Raw genomic sequence first — 19,164 nt, forward strand, 5'->3', positions numbered from 1 at the left:
CGGGCATCGCCTGCGTCCTGCTCTGCTGCGCGCTCGCCCTGCCCGCCGGCGCCCTGCGGCGCCCCGGGGACAGAGGTAGGTCTCCGCCGGGACGCCTTCGGGGCTGCTCGCCCTGCCCCGCCGCCGCCGGCCGGTGCCCGCAGCGCGCCCGTCCCAAGTAGCGGCTCCTCGCCCCGCGGCTTTCGGCTCCCCTTGAACTTCTTCTGCGGCTACTTTTGCCGGGTTTCCAGTTGTTTCCTGCACGCGGCAGGCGGGGACGGGGACCGGGCAGCCGCGCCGCCGGCGGGGAAGGGACGCGGGAGAGCCCGGCAGTGACAGCGCTGCGCCGCTGCCCGCAGCCCCGCGGAGCGGGCGAGCCCGGCGGGCAGGGAGCGGTGCCTGGGGTTCCCCGTGCGGGATGAAACACATGGCAGCTCGTCTGCCTCCACCTCCTCCTTCTCCTGCCCGGGCCATCGCCTCCGTCCGAAACTCCCGGGCTCCCCGCTGAGACCTTTCCCGATCGCTGCCCGCGGCGTCCCCGCCACCGCTCCGCTCAAACCCGCCGCTCCGGGGGCAGTTTGAGGGACGTGCCTTTGCCTTACCACCTGCAAACCCAGCCCCTACCCCTGCCCCTGCGAGCAGTCTCGAAGTGAATCAACGCCCTCTTTCCAACGCTGGCCACCCGGGAAACCCCCAAAGTCCCCGAGGGGCTCCGGTCACTGACCGGGTGTGCAGGGCTGCCGGGTCCCGGCTGGGTGGGCAGAGGGGAGCGGGACTTGGCTGCAGACGGCAGGAGTGCGGGGTCCTGCAGGGTGGGGAGGCTCACGCTGCCGTCTGGTATTTCAGGGAAGAAAAGGCAAGTTTGAGTGAACTCTGCACACTTTATGCAGGTGAACCAAGTGCCTGCAAAGAGTGCAGTGTCCATCTGCCTTATGTAAGTGTCTGCTGTGCTAATGAATAATGGAATAAAAATCCCGTGGCATCAGGATATGTTTAGTTCTAGTATCTCTGTCCTCTCTTGCTTTCTCCCTGTAAAGATTCAATCCTGAGGAATATAGAGGAGTACAGCCTTGTCATCCCCACAAGCACCGATTCAGAGGGCAGGTTCCTATCCCACTTGGTGTCTGGACCGCCAAAAGCACGCTTCAGGAGAGCTGTGGAGGACTTGCAACATGAAGCAGCAAATGAGCAGATATTTTACAATGTCACTGTTTTTGGAAGAGAGTTTCACTTCAGGTTGCGGCCAAACTCCAGGCTCGTGGCCCCTGGAGCAACAGTTGAGTGGCAGGAGGACTCTGAGGAGACTCACATTGAACCTCTCTATGGGAATTGCCTCTATGTTGGGGATATCACTGATCTGCCAAATGCTTCAGTCGCTATCAGCAATTGCGATGGACTGGTAAGTTACTTTTGTTATTATATCAAAGATAATTACATTAATTTCCTACAGTCTTTAAATATAAAATGTGTGGACTGTCAGAAACTCACACCTCATATGGTAACTGTGAATGCAAATTAACTAATGTTCCCTTGTGTGGGAATAGCTGCGCTGCACCAGGAGCTGCTTTACAGACAGTGGCACTAGAAGTTTGAGCACATGCTCTGAGGTAGCTACTCTGGAACAGAACAGCTGAAACCAGCGCTTATGTTCATTTGTGGTAAAGTTACTTGAGGGGTCTGATGTGCTAAACCAGAAGGTTAAGTGGCAAGTTCTCAGCATCCTCTTCCACTTCTCCACTTCCAGCCTGTAAGGGTAAATGTTAGAAAGAGTTAATCCCAAATAATGGGCTGGACTACCATGGAAACAAATTTGATAGGTAAAATATGGTTTTGTCCTGGAAAATTTTAATTTATTCAGAGTCTGTTTTCTTGGATATTTCACTTAGTGAATTTCATTGCCTAATCAAGTGATTGATGAAAAGTTGCAGGAGAGTTTGAGTTTTATGAGCAAAACAGCCCCCTGTGATACATTTGTCAAAGCTGTGTGTTTTAAAACTGGCTGCAGCTTTCTGTTCTGGAGTGCACATTCAGCACTCAGATTATCACTGTTTGTCCCTGACATCCTAAACTGTCACACTGTCATTTGAGCAGTAATTAATGCACAACAATTTGTTTAGTGAGAAAAGGGCTATATATTTTTTTTTATAATGACCAGTTAATCCAGCCTATATTTCCTCACTATAGAGCATCTAGAGTTTATAATTTTGAGATTACTTAATTGTAATGCTTTCTGCCTCTGCATAAAGATCCAGTAGGAGTCAGTTGTATTTCTATTTATTTAGTCATAGGAAGTTGTTCATTTGCTGTGCCAAGAAGCTGACATGTATGGAGATAGTATGTTGGCTATCTGAGAATGGAAGGGAATCAAATACTTTTCCCCTTAGTCTTTCCTTTCCTGTGGTTTCTTCTAGCCATGTGCATTCCTGTTTTGAGAAGCAGGTTTTAATGTTGCAGTTGTTTGATGTGGACAGCTGGCTGAGGGTAAGAGAAGCACCAGAACTGAGCAAGAAGAGCTGTTCAGAGAGCAGAGTGTGAGCCTGCAGTTCTGCCTCGGGGGGGAAGCAAAAGTTCTGTGCTCTCCCTGTATCTAGCACAGATCATTTTGTGTAAGGCAAATTTACTTGCTCAAGATTTACTTGCTCTTTACTTTTAGAACTGGGGCAGAGCCAAAGCTCTTCTTCCTTACTCATCTGTGCTGAGAGATGAAGGAAGCTCCTATTGATGGCTACTCCTTGCCTTGTGCTCTTCTCCTCAGCACAGATGTTGACTGTAATGGCAGGGGGGGAGCTTGTTCCTGCTTCCTTCCAGTGTTTGCCTGAATGTGGGCTCCTTATATTTAGAAAAAAGAGTTATGATAAAATAGAACAGGAGTTAAAGCCAAACTTTGGATGAGACTCTAAAGCTCCAAGGCCTCATGTTGCATGTAAAAATGACGAAGAATGAGTGAAGTGAAAACAGAAATGAAAAGGCTTTATAAATTACTGCTCTTTTCACATTTGTAACTTCTCAAAGGCAAAGGTGTGAAGCCAGGCCTCAGTGCAATAATAAACACACTTATAAATTACTGGAATCCAGAAAGTTATCAAAGGAATTGTAGTTTTCAACCTGTATGCCCAACCCATGTGCCTGCCTTTTCCAGGGTTTTTATTTTCATTAGAAGAAGCTGGAGAGTTGGTCTGGGCTGGGAAGTGTCACATTCTAATCTGGATGATTTTCAGATGGAATTACAACTTCTGTGGCTCTGCTAGTACATTTGGAAATGGATTGCTGCTTCCTTCAGGGTGCATCTACATGGTAGATGTTGCATGGCAGAGATGTATTTTTTTTTGCCCAGGTCACCAAAACCTTCCTGCAGGAAGCATTGCCTCAATACCTTTAGGCTGTAAAGATTACCCTGAGATTGTGTAGTAAATCTGTTTTGGAACAACAAATTGAACTCCTGTCCCTTGGGTACCATGTTCCATCTCTATCCTTTCCCTCCATCTCAGTTTCTTTCTTTCTTGTGGGGTGAGTGTATAAAACAGATCATCAATAGAATTACACAAACTTGAAGGAATTACACCAATGTTTCTCCAAAAGCCACTGCTCTGTGGACAGAAATAATAAGCAAGTAACCACAGAAGTTAATACTGCTTGTAATTGTCTCTCTCTTTACCTTTTATTTCTTGTTTTTTGCAAGGAATATTGAAGAGTCCTTGGAGCAATGTGTTGCCAGCAAGACATACCTAGAGACCACTGGGCTGTATGCTTTTCTTGGGTTTATTGACATTTGGCTGTGAATAAAGACATGGACAAGGCTATTCTCATCTGTTTTTCTATGTCTGTTTTTTACTTCACACCTGGTTTTCTTCACTAGGCCCAAGTATTTTTACCCCCTTTTTTAGATTATTCTGGGGATGGTGTTGGTGTACCTCTCTTACAACTGAGTTGTCAACTGACAAGTGTTAGAATTTTACATTATAAACTTGATTAATTTAATTAATTTTATTTATTAATTATTATTTAATTATAATTTATTAATTTTATTTTAATCTAATTAAATATTTATTTTTGAAGTGCTTGCTTTTGAAGGTGGTTTGACATCTGTCTGTGCTTCTCATGGTCTTCTGTCTTTTGTATCAGCCATCAGGGCTGAAACAGTACTGGACATGGAAATGTCCTGCTTTGATTTTTATATTATAAACTTTTGTTGACTGAATCTGGTTTAATTCAGCAAATACATTTGCTACATTGACAACTTATGATGTTATTTCCTTTGGACATCCCTTTTGGTTTGAACTGCACTGCCAACCATGTCTTATTTTCCAGTTATTGTCATAGAAGAGTCTGGCTGGTGGAGCTGGTATTGCCAAATGAGAAATTGTTCGAAGGAATTTTCATGAAAATAGTAGATGTGTGAAGGGACTTTTGAACTTTACTATAAATGATGAAGGTCTGCTGCCCTGACTGAGGAGATATGCACTCGTTTGGGTATTCATGGTTTTCTGTATTAGAAGTCAACAAAAAATTTATTGAGCTAAAAATCAGATCTGAGGCAGATGAAGAGAACTTCTGAAGTATGCAATCTAGGTGTGCTGTCAGAGCTGGAGTGGGTCATTAAAAATTGTGGGAGAATAAACAAAGTTAAAGCTGATCAATAGATTTTTAACAGCTTTCTGAATTATGAATGTGATTTTTACCATATTAAAAAAAAAAAAAAAAAAGTACTGTGAAAGTTTTCCCACTTAAGATAAAAACACCCTGGACAACTTGTTATCATCTTGGTTGGCCTGATAGCATTCAAACTAATTCTCTACTGAGTGGGCAGTACAAGCATGATCAGCTCTCCATGGCCTGCAGGCTGTGGTGGAAGGTGTTGTGCTTTGAGTATGTTCTTGGTCCTTGGCCAGATCCTTATTTGTGGATGCAGTTGGAGGATGAGGGTGCTGGCTGTCCTCTCCAAGGGTTGTGAAGGAGAAGTGGTTGGAGTCTGTAAAAAATGCTATAAAACAAAAGTTAGGATTATGTTAATCCTTCCAGATTATTGCCTAACTATGGGAATTGTCTTTCTTCACCTCAGCAGATGAACCTGCCATTGTAGAACTCTTTACACATCTAGATGTTTGATAAATATTTCTGCAATGCTTGACGCAGATGTGCCAAAAATGTCTTCTTCAGGTTGACAGGATGGCACTGTTTGGTTGTGGCATTTCAGAGGCATAAAATCTCTCATGACATTTGTAGTTTGTGAGCTAGAAGAAGTGTTTTACTTAGACAGGAAAAACACAATATCAACACCACATCTGAAGTGGATCATGAACACATGATTAACTTAGGCTGCAGTGCAGAGTCAGAGGTACTGACAGCACTGAGAAGACAGGATCACTACTCCATGATGAACAATCAATGTCATCTGATTGCACCCACTGAAGCAAAGGAAGGAACATCTGTTTCAGTAACACATCATGATGTTTGGCTCCATTAGTACAACCCTTTTCCTTTTTTTAAAGCTAAAAGATCAGCTGTCCAAAAATTTCACAGTATTGTCATTAAAATGGAAAGTTATTAGAAGAAAATATATAGAAATGGAGCTTCTCAAACCATCTCTGGTTATTTGTTTTCTAAATGACCTGTGAGCATTATGTGGCTGGGAGTACCAAGACTGACACAAGTGCAGTGGACCTGTTTCTTCTTGTGCTGAACCAGGCAGAGTTTGCTCTACAACATTTCAGTCTTTCCTGTGCTCTGTGCTAACCCTCCCAAACTGTTTGTGAGCAGCCTGCTGGCTGGCTGGCTGCTTGCCCAGACTCTGTTTCTTCTAGAAATGCTTGGGACACCAGCAGTGCTTGTTTGACTCATGCCCAATGCTACAGTATCTGTAACCCTGGGCTCACCTGGGTGGGTTTGTGGTGATCCATTTCCCTTTCCTAACCAGTCATGGATCTTCAGGAACTGGCTGATGCTTTGGCTGCTGTCAATACGAGTGCACGTCTGTCACTTATCCCAAGACATTGTTAGGTATTATTTATATTTTATGTATTTTCTTCTGTGTTTTAAATCAAAGAGCAACACCTTTTCCCTCAGTTTTTATTTTACAGGGTTGTTTTCATATAATCTAATTTCTAAAATGTAAATCTTTTGTTCAGATACAGTCAATGGTGTTTCCTAAGAGAAATTCCAGCTACCCATGTGAAATCCCACCTTCCTCCCCTTCCTCCTGCCTCCTTCCCTGCATTCCTAGAGGCATTTAGACACCTGGTGAAGTCATTGTTTAGTATAATATAATCTTCTTCACTCTGAGCATGAGCTTGATCTCTTTGAAATCAGTGAATTTTAAGGTTATATTGTTATATACTGTCCTGACAGAGGTGCTTTCTTGGAACTGCCCACAGAGGTAGAGGTGAATCTAACTCACCTTAGGTGGAACATATAATTTACCTGGATAAGAGGGTGAAGGAGTTGCTCACAATGAATATTCCAGGAGAAGGCAGGCATGCTTATGTAACTGTGTTATTTTTCCTTTTAGACACCCATCTTCTGCTTTCATATGGATTTACAATTTAGTCGTGTTTCTTTTTGATCTGGTTTTTGGATTACACTGGTTAGTGATGTAGCAAAAAAGCAGAGCTCAAGGTAGCACAGTATTATCTTCAAACTCTGGTCAGGTCTAGTTCCTGACAGTTAAAACAGATGCCTGCTACAAATAATTCCAGTAATTCCTTTTCTGTATGCTAAATTCTTAGCATTAATGTTATGATGGGGTTACATTCATTTTAAAGAGATCAAAATTTGGCATACATAGTATTATCATTTGGGAGTCTTTCTCATTAAATTCAACCAAAATCAAACCAAAGTCACCAACTGTGGGCCTTTTTTTTTTTTTTTTTTTTTTGTTCCTTTCACCATTTTTTAATGTAATGGCAAAATTCACTGTGGGCTTTTTTTTGATAAGTAGAGCTGTAATATAGTAGCAGAAGAAGTGCAAATAATTTCTGTGACACAATAAAAGTGTAAAATGTAAAAGCCATTTTCATTAAGGAAACAGCAGCCCTTCCTCTGCAGATGATCAGTGGGATCACCATTTACCCTTTTTCAAGGAAATTTTGAATTCATCTGGGGTTTCCACATGGGTAAGCCAAGCATGTGTGTGAGTTCTAGCACAATTAGAGTCTGACTGAAAACCCCATCTACACACATCATTTAAAAGACCTGTGTTGCCTGACAAAGCAATGGAGCTGTTTTGATGCCTAACACTCCAGCATGATCATGTTTTCATAGGATAGAGGCTTTGCTTTGTAACCCATTTGCTGGGTTTCTGCTGCTAATTTCCTTGGCCAACATGAGCCTAGCTGGGTAGTCCCTTCTGCAGTGTAAATTGCACAGGCTTTCCCTTTTAAAAGTAGTGGTGTGAAAGACAAAGAGTGTAAACACTGTGATTCAGCCTCTGACTGGACTAAATTATCCTCTGCTGTCCTTAAAAGAGACTCTGTCATCAGTAAATACTTTTTTTTTTTTTTTTTGCATCTTCTGTGCATGGATCATCTCCCCTACATTTTATCTGAGAGCAGAGCAAGTAATTTCCTACACCATACAGGTGGTCACCATCTGGAGAGAGTATCCTCAGGCACTCAAAACTGGTATCTTTGTGGTATGTTGGAGGCCTTTGAATAAAATATAAGTATTTCTTTATGTCCTATTTGACCTTGTGCTGCATTGTCCTCATTGTAGTATTGTCTAAGCTGTACTAGACCCTTTGACCACAGAAATCTAATTTTCCAACCAGAATATTAAACTCTATACATCCAAGGAAAGGTGCTTGGTGTCTCCTACTTCCCATCTTGAAAGACCCAAATATAGGAACTAATTTTGATAAGGTCATAATTAATTTCTGGGGTAAGCAGAACATCTATTTTGAGAAGTCTGTCCCTCCTTAGCTTCCAAAGGTGTGTCCCTCAAAATGTGCCATTAGCTCACTTACCTGCCAGCTCTCTGCTTCCCCCTGAGGGTGTTCCCTGAGAATTCAAGACTCTTGCAAATGGCAAGGCATTATCACATTTCAGGTCAGTTACATGTTTACTTTTTGCTACAGAAGGTTAAATTTTTTTTTTTTGGATCAGCCAGAATTCCAGCTGTGGCATGGAGCAGGACCTTTTCTCCAGAGATCACACCAGTGTTCTATTCGACCTACTTCTGAGTACTTTTTATTTATGGTGACTGTTGCTTTGTAAGCAGGTCATGCCATTACTTAATGGCACACTAGGACATTTCTCATACTGGGTTTGATTAAAACAGAACCAGGGAGCAGGTCTTGAGTGTCTTGCAGGGGGCTGCACAGCCTTGCTCTGATGTGCACACCCTCCTTTTTGGATCACCTTGTCCCTTTATTGCTTTCTTTCTTCCAAAGTTTCAGTAAGTTCTCTAACACATCACATCTGGTTCCTTTAGCCCCTTTATCTGAGTGTGTTTTAAATTCATCTTTGTTTGCAGAGTCTTGACACAGCGGGTTCCCAGTTTTAATAGTCTGCAAATGAAAGGCCCACATTTCACACGCTATTTTCAGCACTGTTCTATTAAACTGTAACACTGAAAAGAAGAGTGTCCTCTTCAAGTGCAGAAGAGCACGTTGCTTCCTCATATCTAAATCACAGCTTCTGTTATAGATCTCCTCAGTTATTCCCAGGTCTCAAAACGTCTGGTACTTTCTTCAGATCTGGAGTTCTTGGAGTTGTAAGTGTGAATCTCAGCATTAATGTTTCTGCTTTTTCTTCTAAGTAACTGTTTTTTGTTTAAAGAAAGAATTTTAAACTAAGTGTTTCCCTCAAGGAAAAGACAGAATGCCAGTTCTCTTTCTTGAAGGCTCAAAAATCACCAGGCCAGTAAAAATCATCCCAAGTATGTTGTTTTGAAGGTGTCATTTTACAGCACAGATGAGTTTCTCTTTACACCTTGTGCATTTTGCCTTGTGTGTGCTTCTGTGCTTCTGCACCTTTGTGCTCTGCTGTGGGTTCTGTGGGCTGGCTGCCCCCCAAGTGGGGAGGTTCAGTTACTGACCATGGTAAATTCAGTATCATTTTATCCTCTCTAACACCACAGAGAGAGCCTGCCCTCACCACTAGTTTATCTACTTGCTTCTTCCCTGCCCCTTCATGCCCCTTGTAGGAACTGCATCTACTGATCTGTTTGTTTTCCAGATCTTTGTCTTGCTGAAATGGAAGTCCCATTTGTGCAACTTGCTATTACTTTTTGGTCTTGGCATCCCAAGTGTGTTCAAGTTTTTCAGTGGTAACTGTCAAGTTTCTATATATTTTTTTTATTCCTTTTAAATTGGTTTATGTAAAATCTATGTAAAATTTATGTAAAATTTAGTACTTTGCCCCTTTATTGCTGCATTTGTGACCCTTATCTTCAAAATAAAGACACTATTAATTCTTCACTTATGCAGCACTGTGGAAAATCCAGAGGTTGGAATTTCCCAGCATCCCTGGTACTTTCTGGCTCTTCCACCTGAAAAGTACAACGTTACCACTTTTCTTTTGATATGGTGAGCTATAAATACAGCTACTTTATCTTTCCTACTGTCATTGCCTTTAACTTGTCTTGTAGTCGCCACCTCTGTGTATGAATTTCATTATATGGCCAGACTGCTTTTTCCCAGCATTTAACCTCTAGCCTGGTGGACCTCAGGGGACAAATTACAATCTATTTTCCACTGAAATTAAGTGTGAAGCTTACTAATCCTGTAATGAGAACGTCAGTGGACATCACTGGTATCTGTGGATAAGAAGAGCTTCTACCTGTGACTAGATACAGCTGATTTATGCATTTATTTCTCTTCCCTAAGTGTGTGGACTATAGGTTGCTGTTATTGCCCTGTAATGAAGGTGAACAATTTTTACAGTTTTTGAGGCAAGAAAACTGAAAGGGAATACCTGGCATATGGTGAACATTTAAGCTGTTTTTTGAAAAACATGAAATCAAAGTATCTACCAGAGATTTAGTGTAGCAGAGAGCCACACCTTGATGTAGGCCCTGAGTCTTTAAGCCTTTATTAGTGTGTTTTCTGATTTACTGTCACTGTAAGTGGATGTGTGGAGAAGAACCTGCATGGCTAATGAGCAGGCTGGCCAGCAGCTCTTTTCTTTTACTGCATCACATACAAACCTGACAAGGAGCAGTCCATGAAATGGCAGGGGGCATTGAATTTTGTGAATGATACAGCAAATTTCTACAGCAGCCCTGAGTGCAGCTCTCTCAGCCTGCAGCTGTGCCTGCTTCCCAAGGTTGTGGGCAGTCCTTCTTGTACCCCTGCCTTCTCCCTCTGTGCTGGGCTGCAGCAGCAGCTTCCAGCATGTCCAGGGGAGCTCTGGACATGCATCAGCCCCCTCAGGCAAACCCATCCAAAGGCACCTTCACACCACTCACCCAGCCACCTGCAGACTCAGGGCTACTCTTGCACAATTTGGCCCGTGGGAGGGATTTCTCCTTCAAGTTTTGTTTCTGAACATGTGTTTTTTTGGCATGATTTAATGAGAATTGTAGAGTACAGAACAGAGAAAGTCAAAATAATACATTGAGTCCAACAGGAAAGAAAGGCTTGCTTTCTTGGGAGTAAAACTATTTCAAGAGCTAAGCATAGTAATGCGCCATTTACATTTGAATTAAAATACAGTAAAATGATACAATTTAGAAAGGAAGAGGGGAAAGCACAGGTTTTACTCCAAGCACTTGCTGAATTTTTAGATTAGATGTTAGGAAAAACTTCTTCATCAGAAGGGCTGTCAAACTTCAGCTGCTTAGGGAAGTACAGATGTGACAGTCCTGTGTTAGTGGTTGGACTTAAAGATCTTCCAAGTCTCTTCCAACCTGAATGATTCCATGGTTTTGTGATTCTCATTTCTCTGCTCTTTCCCCCATATGCAAAAGGCAGAACTAACATCCAGTACCTGCCCTAAGCAGCTGCAGCTTGCATTTCTCCCATGGTGAAGTGTGTGACTGCCAAGGCTGGTACAAGGGCTGGTGCCCATGGCCACCACCTGCAGGGCATTCCCAGGACAGAGCCCACGCTTTGGAAAAAGAGCCTATGGAAAACACAGAGATTAACCAAGGGTAGGTGGCAGCACAGGCTGTGGTTACTGTTTTAGTCATGGGTTTATTTGTTTTAAATCATGGCTTTTGGGTAAATCGTGTTAATCCAACTCATATGCAGAATATACTTCTTAATTTTTCAGAGTGCTAAAATTGCAAGGCTTTTCTCTTTCCCCAAGCAGAGGAGCTCTGGAATATGAGAGATGTTGTTTAGAAAGCATTCTGCAAACCAGAATGTATTTAAGAAACAGTCTTTGAGAAATAAATCACTACCTGATGATGAAGACAGCTGAGCTGGGCCAAGAGTTTTTCACATGCCAGCACTCTCACGTGACAGGAGTTATATTGGAAGGTGACAGGCTTTGAAGCTTGCAAGACTGAAAATGCCTAAAAATTTTTATATAACTAAAGCAATAGCTGGATAAAATTGTGTCTTTCAGATTTCAAAATGCTCTATGTAGAGCACCATGAATGTACATAAGATCACAAGATTTTACCTATTGTGAACAACAAAAAAAATCCCACTTCAAAACCCAGAAGCAGAAATTTTATGCCACTTCTGTTCAATACCACTAAGGACCTCAGGTATAAAGAAGTTTTAGAGATGAGTTTGGATTGATTTCAGATTTATAACCAAGCTTGAAATCAGAGTTTTCTAATAGTTTTAGGTTTCATTGTAAAAATGGCAGATCCACCATTCATCAGTAAACCAAAATATTTAATTCCCAAATACGTGCTTAGAGGTGTCTGTCAAAATTAAATTTGTTTGCAAAGTTACAGCACATTAAGGCTGACATAAGCAGCAAGTGTAAAAATGGGATTAATCAAAGGATGATTTAGTACTCTGAAAGATGAATATGAAACTCAGTCTGGATAAGTAATAGACAAGCAAAGAAAGACAAGACCATTTACAAGATGTTTTGAATTAATTTAAACTCCTCAGTAGGAGAGTGTAATGAATTTCTGTGAAAATAAAGTGCTTAGTTCACTGCAGTCAAATTAAGCCCAACAATAATCATACACATCTTATAAAGTAGAATAAAAATGCTGAACCTATGAAAATACAGTGTAGTCTTGCATTTATCTAAACAGAAGATCACACAGGAAAAAAAACAAACACCCAGATCTCTGTCAATGTTTGTGTCATGATCCAGCATCATTTTACATAAGGGCCAGGGAGAGGTCCCATGGGAAGCAGCTGATTTTTGGGTGTGTTCCAAAGCTGCTGAGGTGAATGTGTTTAGTTTCACTGTCTCTGTTTGGCTTTGTGTGGACAGGTTGATTAGCAGAGTATTTGGGACAAAAAGCAGGCCATGGAGTATTCCACACCATAACCTTGTCTTTCACCTTGTTCTCCATCCCCTGATGCACTCGTGGTGGGGAGGGAGGCGAGTAGGAGAAGCTCAAGTGCAGCTTTTCCCATGGCTGTTTATATCCCGTGTGCTGGATGGAATAGGACAGAACTGTGTGCTTCTAAACCTGAAATAGCTCTGCTAAACCTTCTTCCCCTTCTGCCTCACACCACATCCCCACCACAGAAGAGGTGATGCATTAAGTAAGGGGGAGGGATCAGGAGAAACCCTCCAGTCCATGCCAGGAGGATGAGGCAATTCCAGCTGCCTTGAATTTGCAGGCTCATTCTGACAGCATTTCTGTCTCCATCTTCCTATGAAGATGAGGCCAGAAAAGAGAAAGATTTTCCTGCTGAGACTGCCTCTCTTTGCTTCTGCACTGCTGGAGGCGTGGTGGTGAGAGGAGCTTTCTCTGCCCAAGATGTTAGCTTTGACCTCAATAAAACTAGCATCACTTGCAAAATAACCCCACCCAAATGCCAAATACAATCCCCCAACAAAAAAAAACCCAAGTCACAAGAGAGAACATCATGAGAAAAACTCTAATTGCACATCTGTTCAACAGACTTTTGTGATAACTCAGCAACAGCTAATTGAAACTCCTGGATCATAAATATGCTTTCAGCCAAACTGGAGTTTACTTTCCCTGATGCTATCTCCTTTCAACTCCCCACTGCACTCTGAGGTTCTGGTGGTCAGGATTCCAACAATCTGTCACTAGATGGGAAAATTAGAAGTTGGGTCCATTCAATTACAGTGAGCCAAACCTCTGTTAATCTGCATCATCGTGTCTCCACAGATTTCTGGGAGCTCTGTCACTTTGCATTAGCTGAGGACCTGGCCTTATGTAATTAGATGTTTTCACACTCGTGTGGAGATATGCCCTCCTCCGACAGCCTGGATTACAGGCTCCCATGGTTTGAAAAGGGATACACTCCTTGGGAGGCAGCAGGATGCACAAAACCTGTGAATGTGTATATGTTATAATGAGATTTTACTAAGTAACATATTCAAGGTTTGTTTTTTGGAAATGGCTAAGTGCACTGAAAAGGGAGACTGGGAATCCCAGGATCTCTGATGGATCCTCAAATGGGCAGATGGGTTAAAGACACAGCTCCAGGCGCTGCTTCTTGTCACACAAAGCTCACTGAGGGCCTTGTGGCTCCCTGCCTCTGGACTGCCATTCTGACGTAATTTTTGTGACATTTTCATGTTATTATGCAAGCCTGTAGAAATCATGACGAGACTAGGAAAACTGCTGAGCAAATTCAATGCTAGTAATGTGAAATTCATCCGTGATGGATATACTTAGATCTTTGAAGGATTTAGCTGCTTCTGGCAATTTTGTGTTCCTTTTGGGTGATTTGAAGAGGTGTTTACTTTGATTTGTGGGTTTAAGAAATATTTGTGCTTAGGTAATGCTTTTATAGTGCACTTCCAGAATGAACTCTGTGCAGTCTTTAACCCAAGGATATAATTTTTGGAGTATTGAATCACTGCTTGCAAGTTCTACAATAGATTCTAGCTATCCCACTGTGGCAAAGCATTGGGTTTTTTTCTCTTTTCATTTTATATTTGTTTATATTAAGACCACTTTTCACTGACGTCAGAGACCTATCAGGTCAAATCTAATCCTCTGTATCTCATGTTGGTTAGATTAGCCCTAATACTTGTGTTTTCTAGTCTGTGTGGAGGCAGCTTCCACCTTGTAATGCTGTCCTCCTTGGAGCTGGTTCTAGGGGATGGCTGAGCCTGTAGGTTCTCACTGCTCACCTTCACAGAGCCAGCGACCTTGTCAGCATCCTTCCTTTGCCAAGGAATGTGGAATAAATGGCCATCTTTGAAATTGTTACCAAGAACTGGTGAATTTACTCCACCACAGCGAATGGGTTTGAATTCCAAAGCTGTGCAGATCATTGGAAGTCTACCTCCCTCCCCACTGGCTGCTGCTGGGAATTTCTGCTCTCCTTTTCGTGAGCTGGGAAGATTTCTTTCACTGGGGAAAAATGCACTGTGGTTCCTGTGGAGAAGTGTAGTGCTCAGAGCAGTGAGATGACTGTCTCTGTGTGGGATTTGGGGGAGAGGAAGGGATGTGTCAGAAGAAGGACAAAAGAAAGAGCTGTTGGAGACATCTGATCGGTGCCAGCAGGGCAAGATGCTGAGCACTGCCACTGGAGTACTGAGGTGGTGAGAATAGCTTGTGAGTGGTCCATGCAGCAGGAAGGAGCAGAAAACACTGTATTTCCTGGCAATTCACAACAGAATCCTTGCTTGGTGAATATTCTCCTTTAATGAGTAGCTCTAGAGGGGAGAATGAAGCAAGAAGTGACGTTCCCATTTATCCTCAGTACAAGTTTGCAGGGCAGGGCTGGAATCTGACTCCATGGGAGAGCAAATGGAGGTTCCTGCACCTCCCAGCCCAGTGCACGTGTCAGTACAAGGTGAGTCAGGGCTGCCCAGAGGCACTGGGCAGATGGGAGCAGGGAACTGGAGACACGTGTCCACCTCACCAACGTGTCCTGCTGTGCTGCAGGACAGTCCCCTCCAGAGCTGCTGTGATTGATTCCATGGGAAGGGTCACAGCTCCATCCCAGAAGGGATTGAAGCACCTCTCATCCTTGCCCTGAATTTTCTTCTTTCTCTATTAACATTCTGCCAAAGTTGTTTTTAAGGAAATTTGTCCCCCAGCCTACTGTGCTGCCAGGTTGGAGTAGTGTGAAATGAAAACAACCACATTGAAACCAACAGCAGAAGTTTGGTTTTTTTGTTTGGGCTTTTAAGAATTTAAAAAAAAACCTGCTCTGCTGCTGAGTTAGCACTGGTTGGATGTGATTTCTGAATATGATTTCTGTGGTCAAACTTTACACAGAACTTTGATGTTTAACGTGCCAGTCAATTTAAGTGTGCTGCTATGCTAGAAATGATGTGGTGGCTTTGTGTGGCTTGCTTGGTATTGCCAAAATGGGTCAAAAGTATCAGGAGAAGGTTTAATCTCCCTGTTTACATAGTGTCATTTTGCTTGCTTTGTGGTTCATTGCTTTCTGCAGCGACTGGAGTATAGTCTAAGAGCAGGAAGCCTCCTCTCTCCTCTGTGTGACAAAAATAGCTGATGCTCTCTCCTGCTGGTTTGATTAAAGTGGTTATGGGGGTTCAACTGTGCTGCACTAGGGCTGGCTGCTCTGCTGAACAGAGCTCTCCTCAGCTGGGTCCTGGCTGTCCTGGTGCCACCAGGCCAGGTGTGGATGAATGACACTGGTGAAGTTTTCTGCAGGAGAGCCCAGAAGATGCAGGGCTGGTGGGGCCAGAGGAAGAACAAGAGTTTGGGCAGGACCTTTTAAACAGTTCTGTTGCCAAGTCTGTCCTCCCAGGGTGAACCCTGCTGTCTTTGCACAGCAAAGGAACCCCAGGAAAAGCCTCAGGAAGGCGGCACCTTCTGCCAGGGGAAGGTTTTTCACAGAGCAGCTCTGCACACATTTAGATGCTTTCTTCCACTTTAATCGGACCGGCAGAAAAAGAGCTGTCCAGCTGTTTTTGTAAGATGTTCAATAATGAGATTTACTTTAAAGTGGGTAAAAACCTTAGGAAGGTTTTAAGATTGTACTTTAAAGTGTAAGCTTGGTATATCTGTTCTTTTCCTAGGGGTGTTTTATTTGATTCTGGTATTAAACCAGGAGTTGGTCCAAAGCCCGTTAACATAAATGAAAAGAGTTTTATTGACTTTGATGGGATTTGGATCATGCTGCACTAATTAAATAGTAAAGTATCCATTAGCAGTGAAGAAAACAGAAGAGAGGAGAGCCAAATATTGTTGTGATGAACCCTGTGAAGTTGAGTGAACTGCAGCCAAAGTCTCAGCATCTTTTCAGATGAGCTTTTCCATATTTCTCTGCCTCAGTCCTTCTGACACAGATACATGGTGGATTTTTAAGAGAACTGAATTTATAAAGATCTTTACATTTATCCTGCCTATTTACAAGTTTTCACAGACCCATTTAGTCAAAAAGTTTTACCTTATTCAAGGTAATAATAAAGAAAAAAATGGGAAGTGAGGTGTGTCAGAAGAAAAAGTTATACTTTAAACAACATTGAAATTGGGTACTAATAATTTGCACTTACTTTGCTTGAATATTCTTGTAAGATTCTTAAGGAACACAGATTTACTAGATCTCAAAGAAAAGAGAAACAGCTTTTCACTGTTACTGATGTAAGTAGAAGGTAAAGTAAAAGTTAATACCTTATGTGTCTGGAAGATCTACATAAAAAGTGAGTTTTATTTAAAAAATATAATTAAAAAAGGCTGTTCTGGAATTGGCCAAAACCCAACCATGTACAGACAGCTTAAAAATACAGTAATAAATGAATTTATATGGGCTGCTGGATGGATGTTGAAAGGATCTGGCATTTAAATCTCAGAAATGGTGTTCCTCATTCCTCTTGCTGTGACCCACTTTGGCTGGGTGGCAGCAGCAGCCCTTGGATTCAGTAGCCCACAGCCCTGCTGAGACAGGAGGGCTGCACTCAGGAAAAGCATTTATGGGAATTTCCCTGAGACAGTGGGGAGGCTGGAAAACACCCCTCATTTGAAACAAGTTGGATGTGTTGGGATTCAACTGTAACCATGTGAGCTGAGGTTTTGAGGGCATGAGGAGCCCATCTGTGTTTGGCTGTCAGTTCTCCTTAAGTGTCTTTGACAACACAACCCTAAATGAGATGTTTTCTAAAAACAACTTGCTGGCATTGTTTGCCTGCTGCTGCATTTACTGAAGGACAGTGCTCTCAAGCCAGTTCACAAGGCTTTTTTCCATTTCAGATACTTGTCATCAGGTTTCCTAGCACCCTCTCTCTTAAACTTAGCAAAAAAAATGTTTTCCCACCTTCACTCCTCAGGTATTTATGAAGAAATGTTGTCTGCAATTTGGTTTAGGCTTCTACCAAAGTTATCAGGCAAATGTTGATCATGCCATGCTGATACCATGACCCCATCTTCTGTGTTTATAAGTGTATCTTGGCCTTCTATTTGCAAAAGTAATGAGGTCTTGTCAGCTGCGGCTGCAGATTGGAGAGTAATTTAAGTTGAATTGTAAATTAATACATTTTTCAATTCTGTGATGGCCCAAACTCCCAAATAAATAAGTGTTCTAGTAGACTGAAATTTTATAGAATACTCAAAATAGGAAAAGATGAAAGGAAAGAGTCAGTCTGAGGCCCAGCAGCTCAAATGCTCTGCTGTGCTTCCAAAAATAAAGTGTCAGAAGTAGAACCCTGTGTCCCCTTTTTATAAATCTTCTCTTTCAAATCCAGTGGATAACTAATAGAAAGTTTGCAGAAGAAAAAACAAAAGGCTTTATGCTTTATGTAAGAAAGATTAAGTGGAGAGTGGTTTTTTTCCCTTGAGTACATGGGTGTGAAGGAATTGTGTTTTAAAATGAGGCTTTTCATAAGGCCCACAGAGTGAAAATGTTATCTGGGGAATTCAGAATTTTTCTTGTGCTTGTTGGGAGGGCAGGGGATGAAGCAGGGGAGATTGGCATTGAAAGATGCCACTGTACAGCAATACCCCAGAAGGGCAGGTGTCACCTTGCAACACTGACAGGTTGAAAACAGGGTTATAAAACAGGGCTTAGGAAGCAACTGAGAGCTGCCAGACTGCCCAAGGGTGCAATTCTGCTCTTTTCTGATCAGTTCTACTCCTATATTTGTTCTGTTGGCCAATGTGGGTACACACAAGTAAGGTTATATAAGAGTTAAAGGTTTAACCTTTCAAAGAACATAACCATTCATTAAAGTGATTTCATTAATTATAAAAAGAAAATTAGATGGAGAATCCGGCACATGGGCATATAGAGATGGATTTGCTTCAAAAGAAACACTTTCAATATAAAATTACTTTTTATCCAGAGACAAGGAAAATAATCCAATATACAATGCAAATGCTTTCATTACATTTAGCTTTATTGTTTTTAAACAAAAATATTGCTGTCTGAGAACAAATGACTAATTTTTCCTCATCCTAAACCTAATTTGGCAACCAACTAATTTGTTGGTCCAAGGTTGTTTTTTTTAAAAAAATTCCTAATGTAAAATGTTGCCTTATGTTCCAGGCAATACTGCATGTGTTTCCATAGCAACCTCTTCTCATGTCTTGAACTTGTCAGCATCAACATATGACATTTTAAACTATAAAGCATTTGCATGTACTGCTGCCTCTTTGGACATGAGTGAGATTTGCCAAAAACTGGGCTCTTGCAGACAGTTGAAGTTGGGGAAAGGTGATGGACTCAGATATTCTTTGTACCTCCTGCTTGTTTACAAAGAAAAAAGAAGTTCTTTGAGTTCTCACTGAACTCAGGCAATGGGACACAGATTCCTGCTCCCAGCTCCAAGGTCAACAACTAACTCAAAGTCTGGTTTTTCCCCCAGGACTGTTTGTCAGTGGATTCTGTGTCTGATTCTGTGCACTGTGTGTTTTTGGGCTGTCTGAATTTTCTCAGGTGCACCTGCTTCTCTGTTCTGTGTTCAGCAGAGCTTTCTTGACCCTGGACACACAGAGGCTTTGGACAGTGATGTACACCAGATCTCTCTCTGTTGCTCTGATGCTTTCATTTTTAAACCCAGGGAAGGGTGAACTCTTTTCAGGTTAAGTGCAATCTAATCCAAGTGAGAGTGTATTTGCAAAATATTTGTGAAATAAAGGAACTGAAGGAGGAGAACAGAAAAGCCCTAGTCAACTTGGAGGAAATAGAAGAGATGGTGTTCCAGTGAGCAGTAA

The 19,164-nt window shown here is 42.1% G+C and overlaps 1 protein-coding gene across 1 annotated transcript in view; it reads left to right on the plus strand.

The window, feature by feature from the left end:
• Positions 1-2: 2 nt before the first annotated feature.
• Positions 3-19,164, plus strand: part of ADAMTS2 (ADAM metallopeptidase with thrombospondin type 1 motif 2) — a gene marked incomplete at its 5' end in the record, with an annotated part of 174,435 nt that continues 155,273 nt past the window's right edge. The window contains 2 exons of the mRNA XM_015641485.2: positions 3-75; positions 1,017-1,378. Of these exons, the coding sequence (XP_015496971.1) occupies positions 3-75; positions 1,017-1,378 (435 nt within the window). The remainder of the gene's footprint in view (positions 76-1,016; positions 1,379-19,164) is intronic.

This window comes from Parus major, chromosome 13 (genome assembly GCF_001522545.3).
Source record: "Parus major isolate Abel chromosome 13, Parus_major1.1, whole genome shotgun sequence".
NCBI classification, from domain to species: domain Eukaryota; kingdom Metazoa; phylum Chordata; class Aves; order Passeriformes; family Paridae; genus Parus; species Parus major.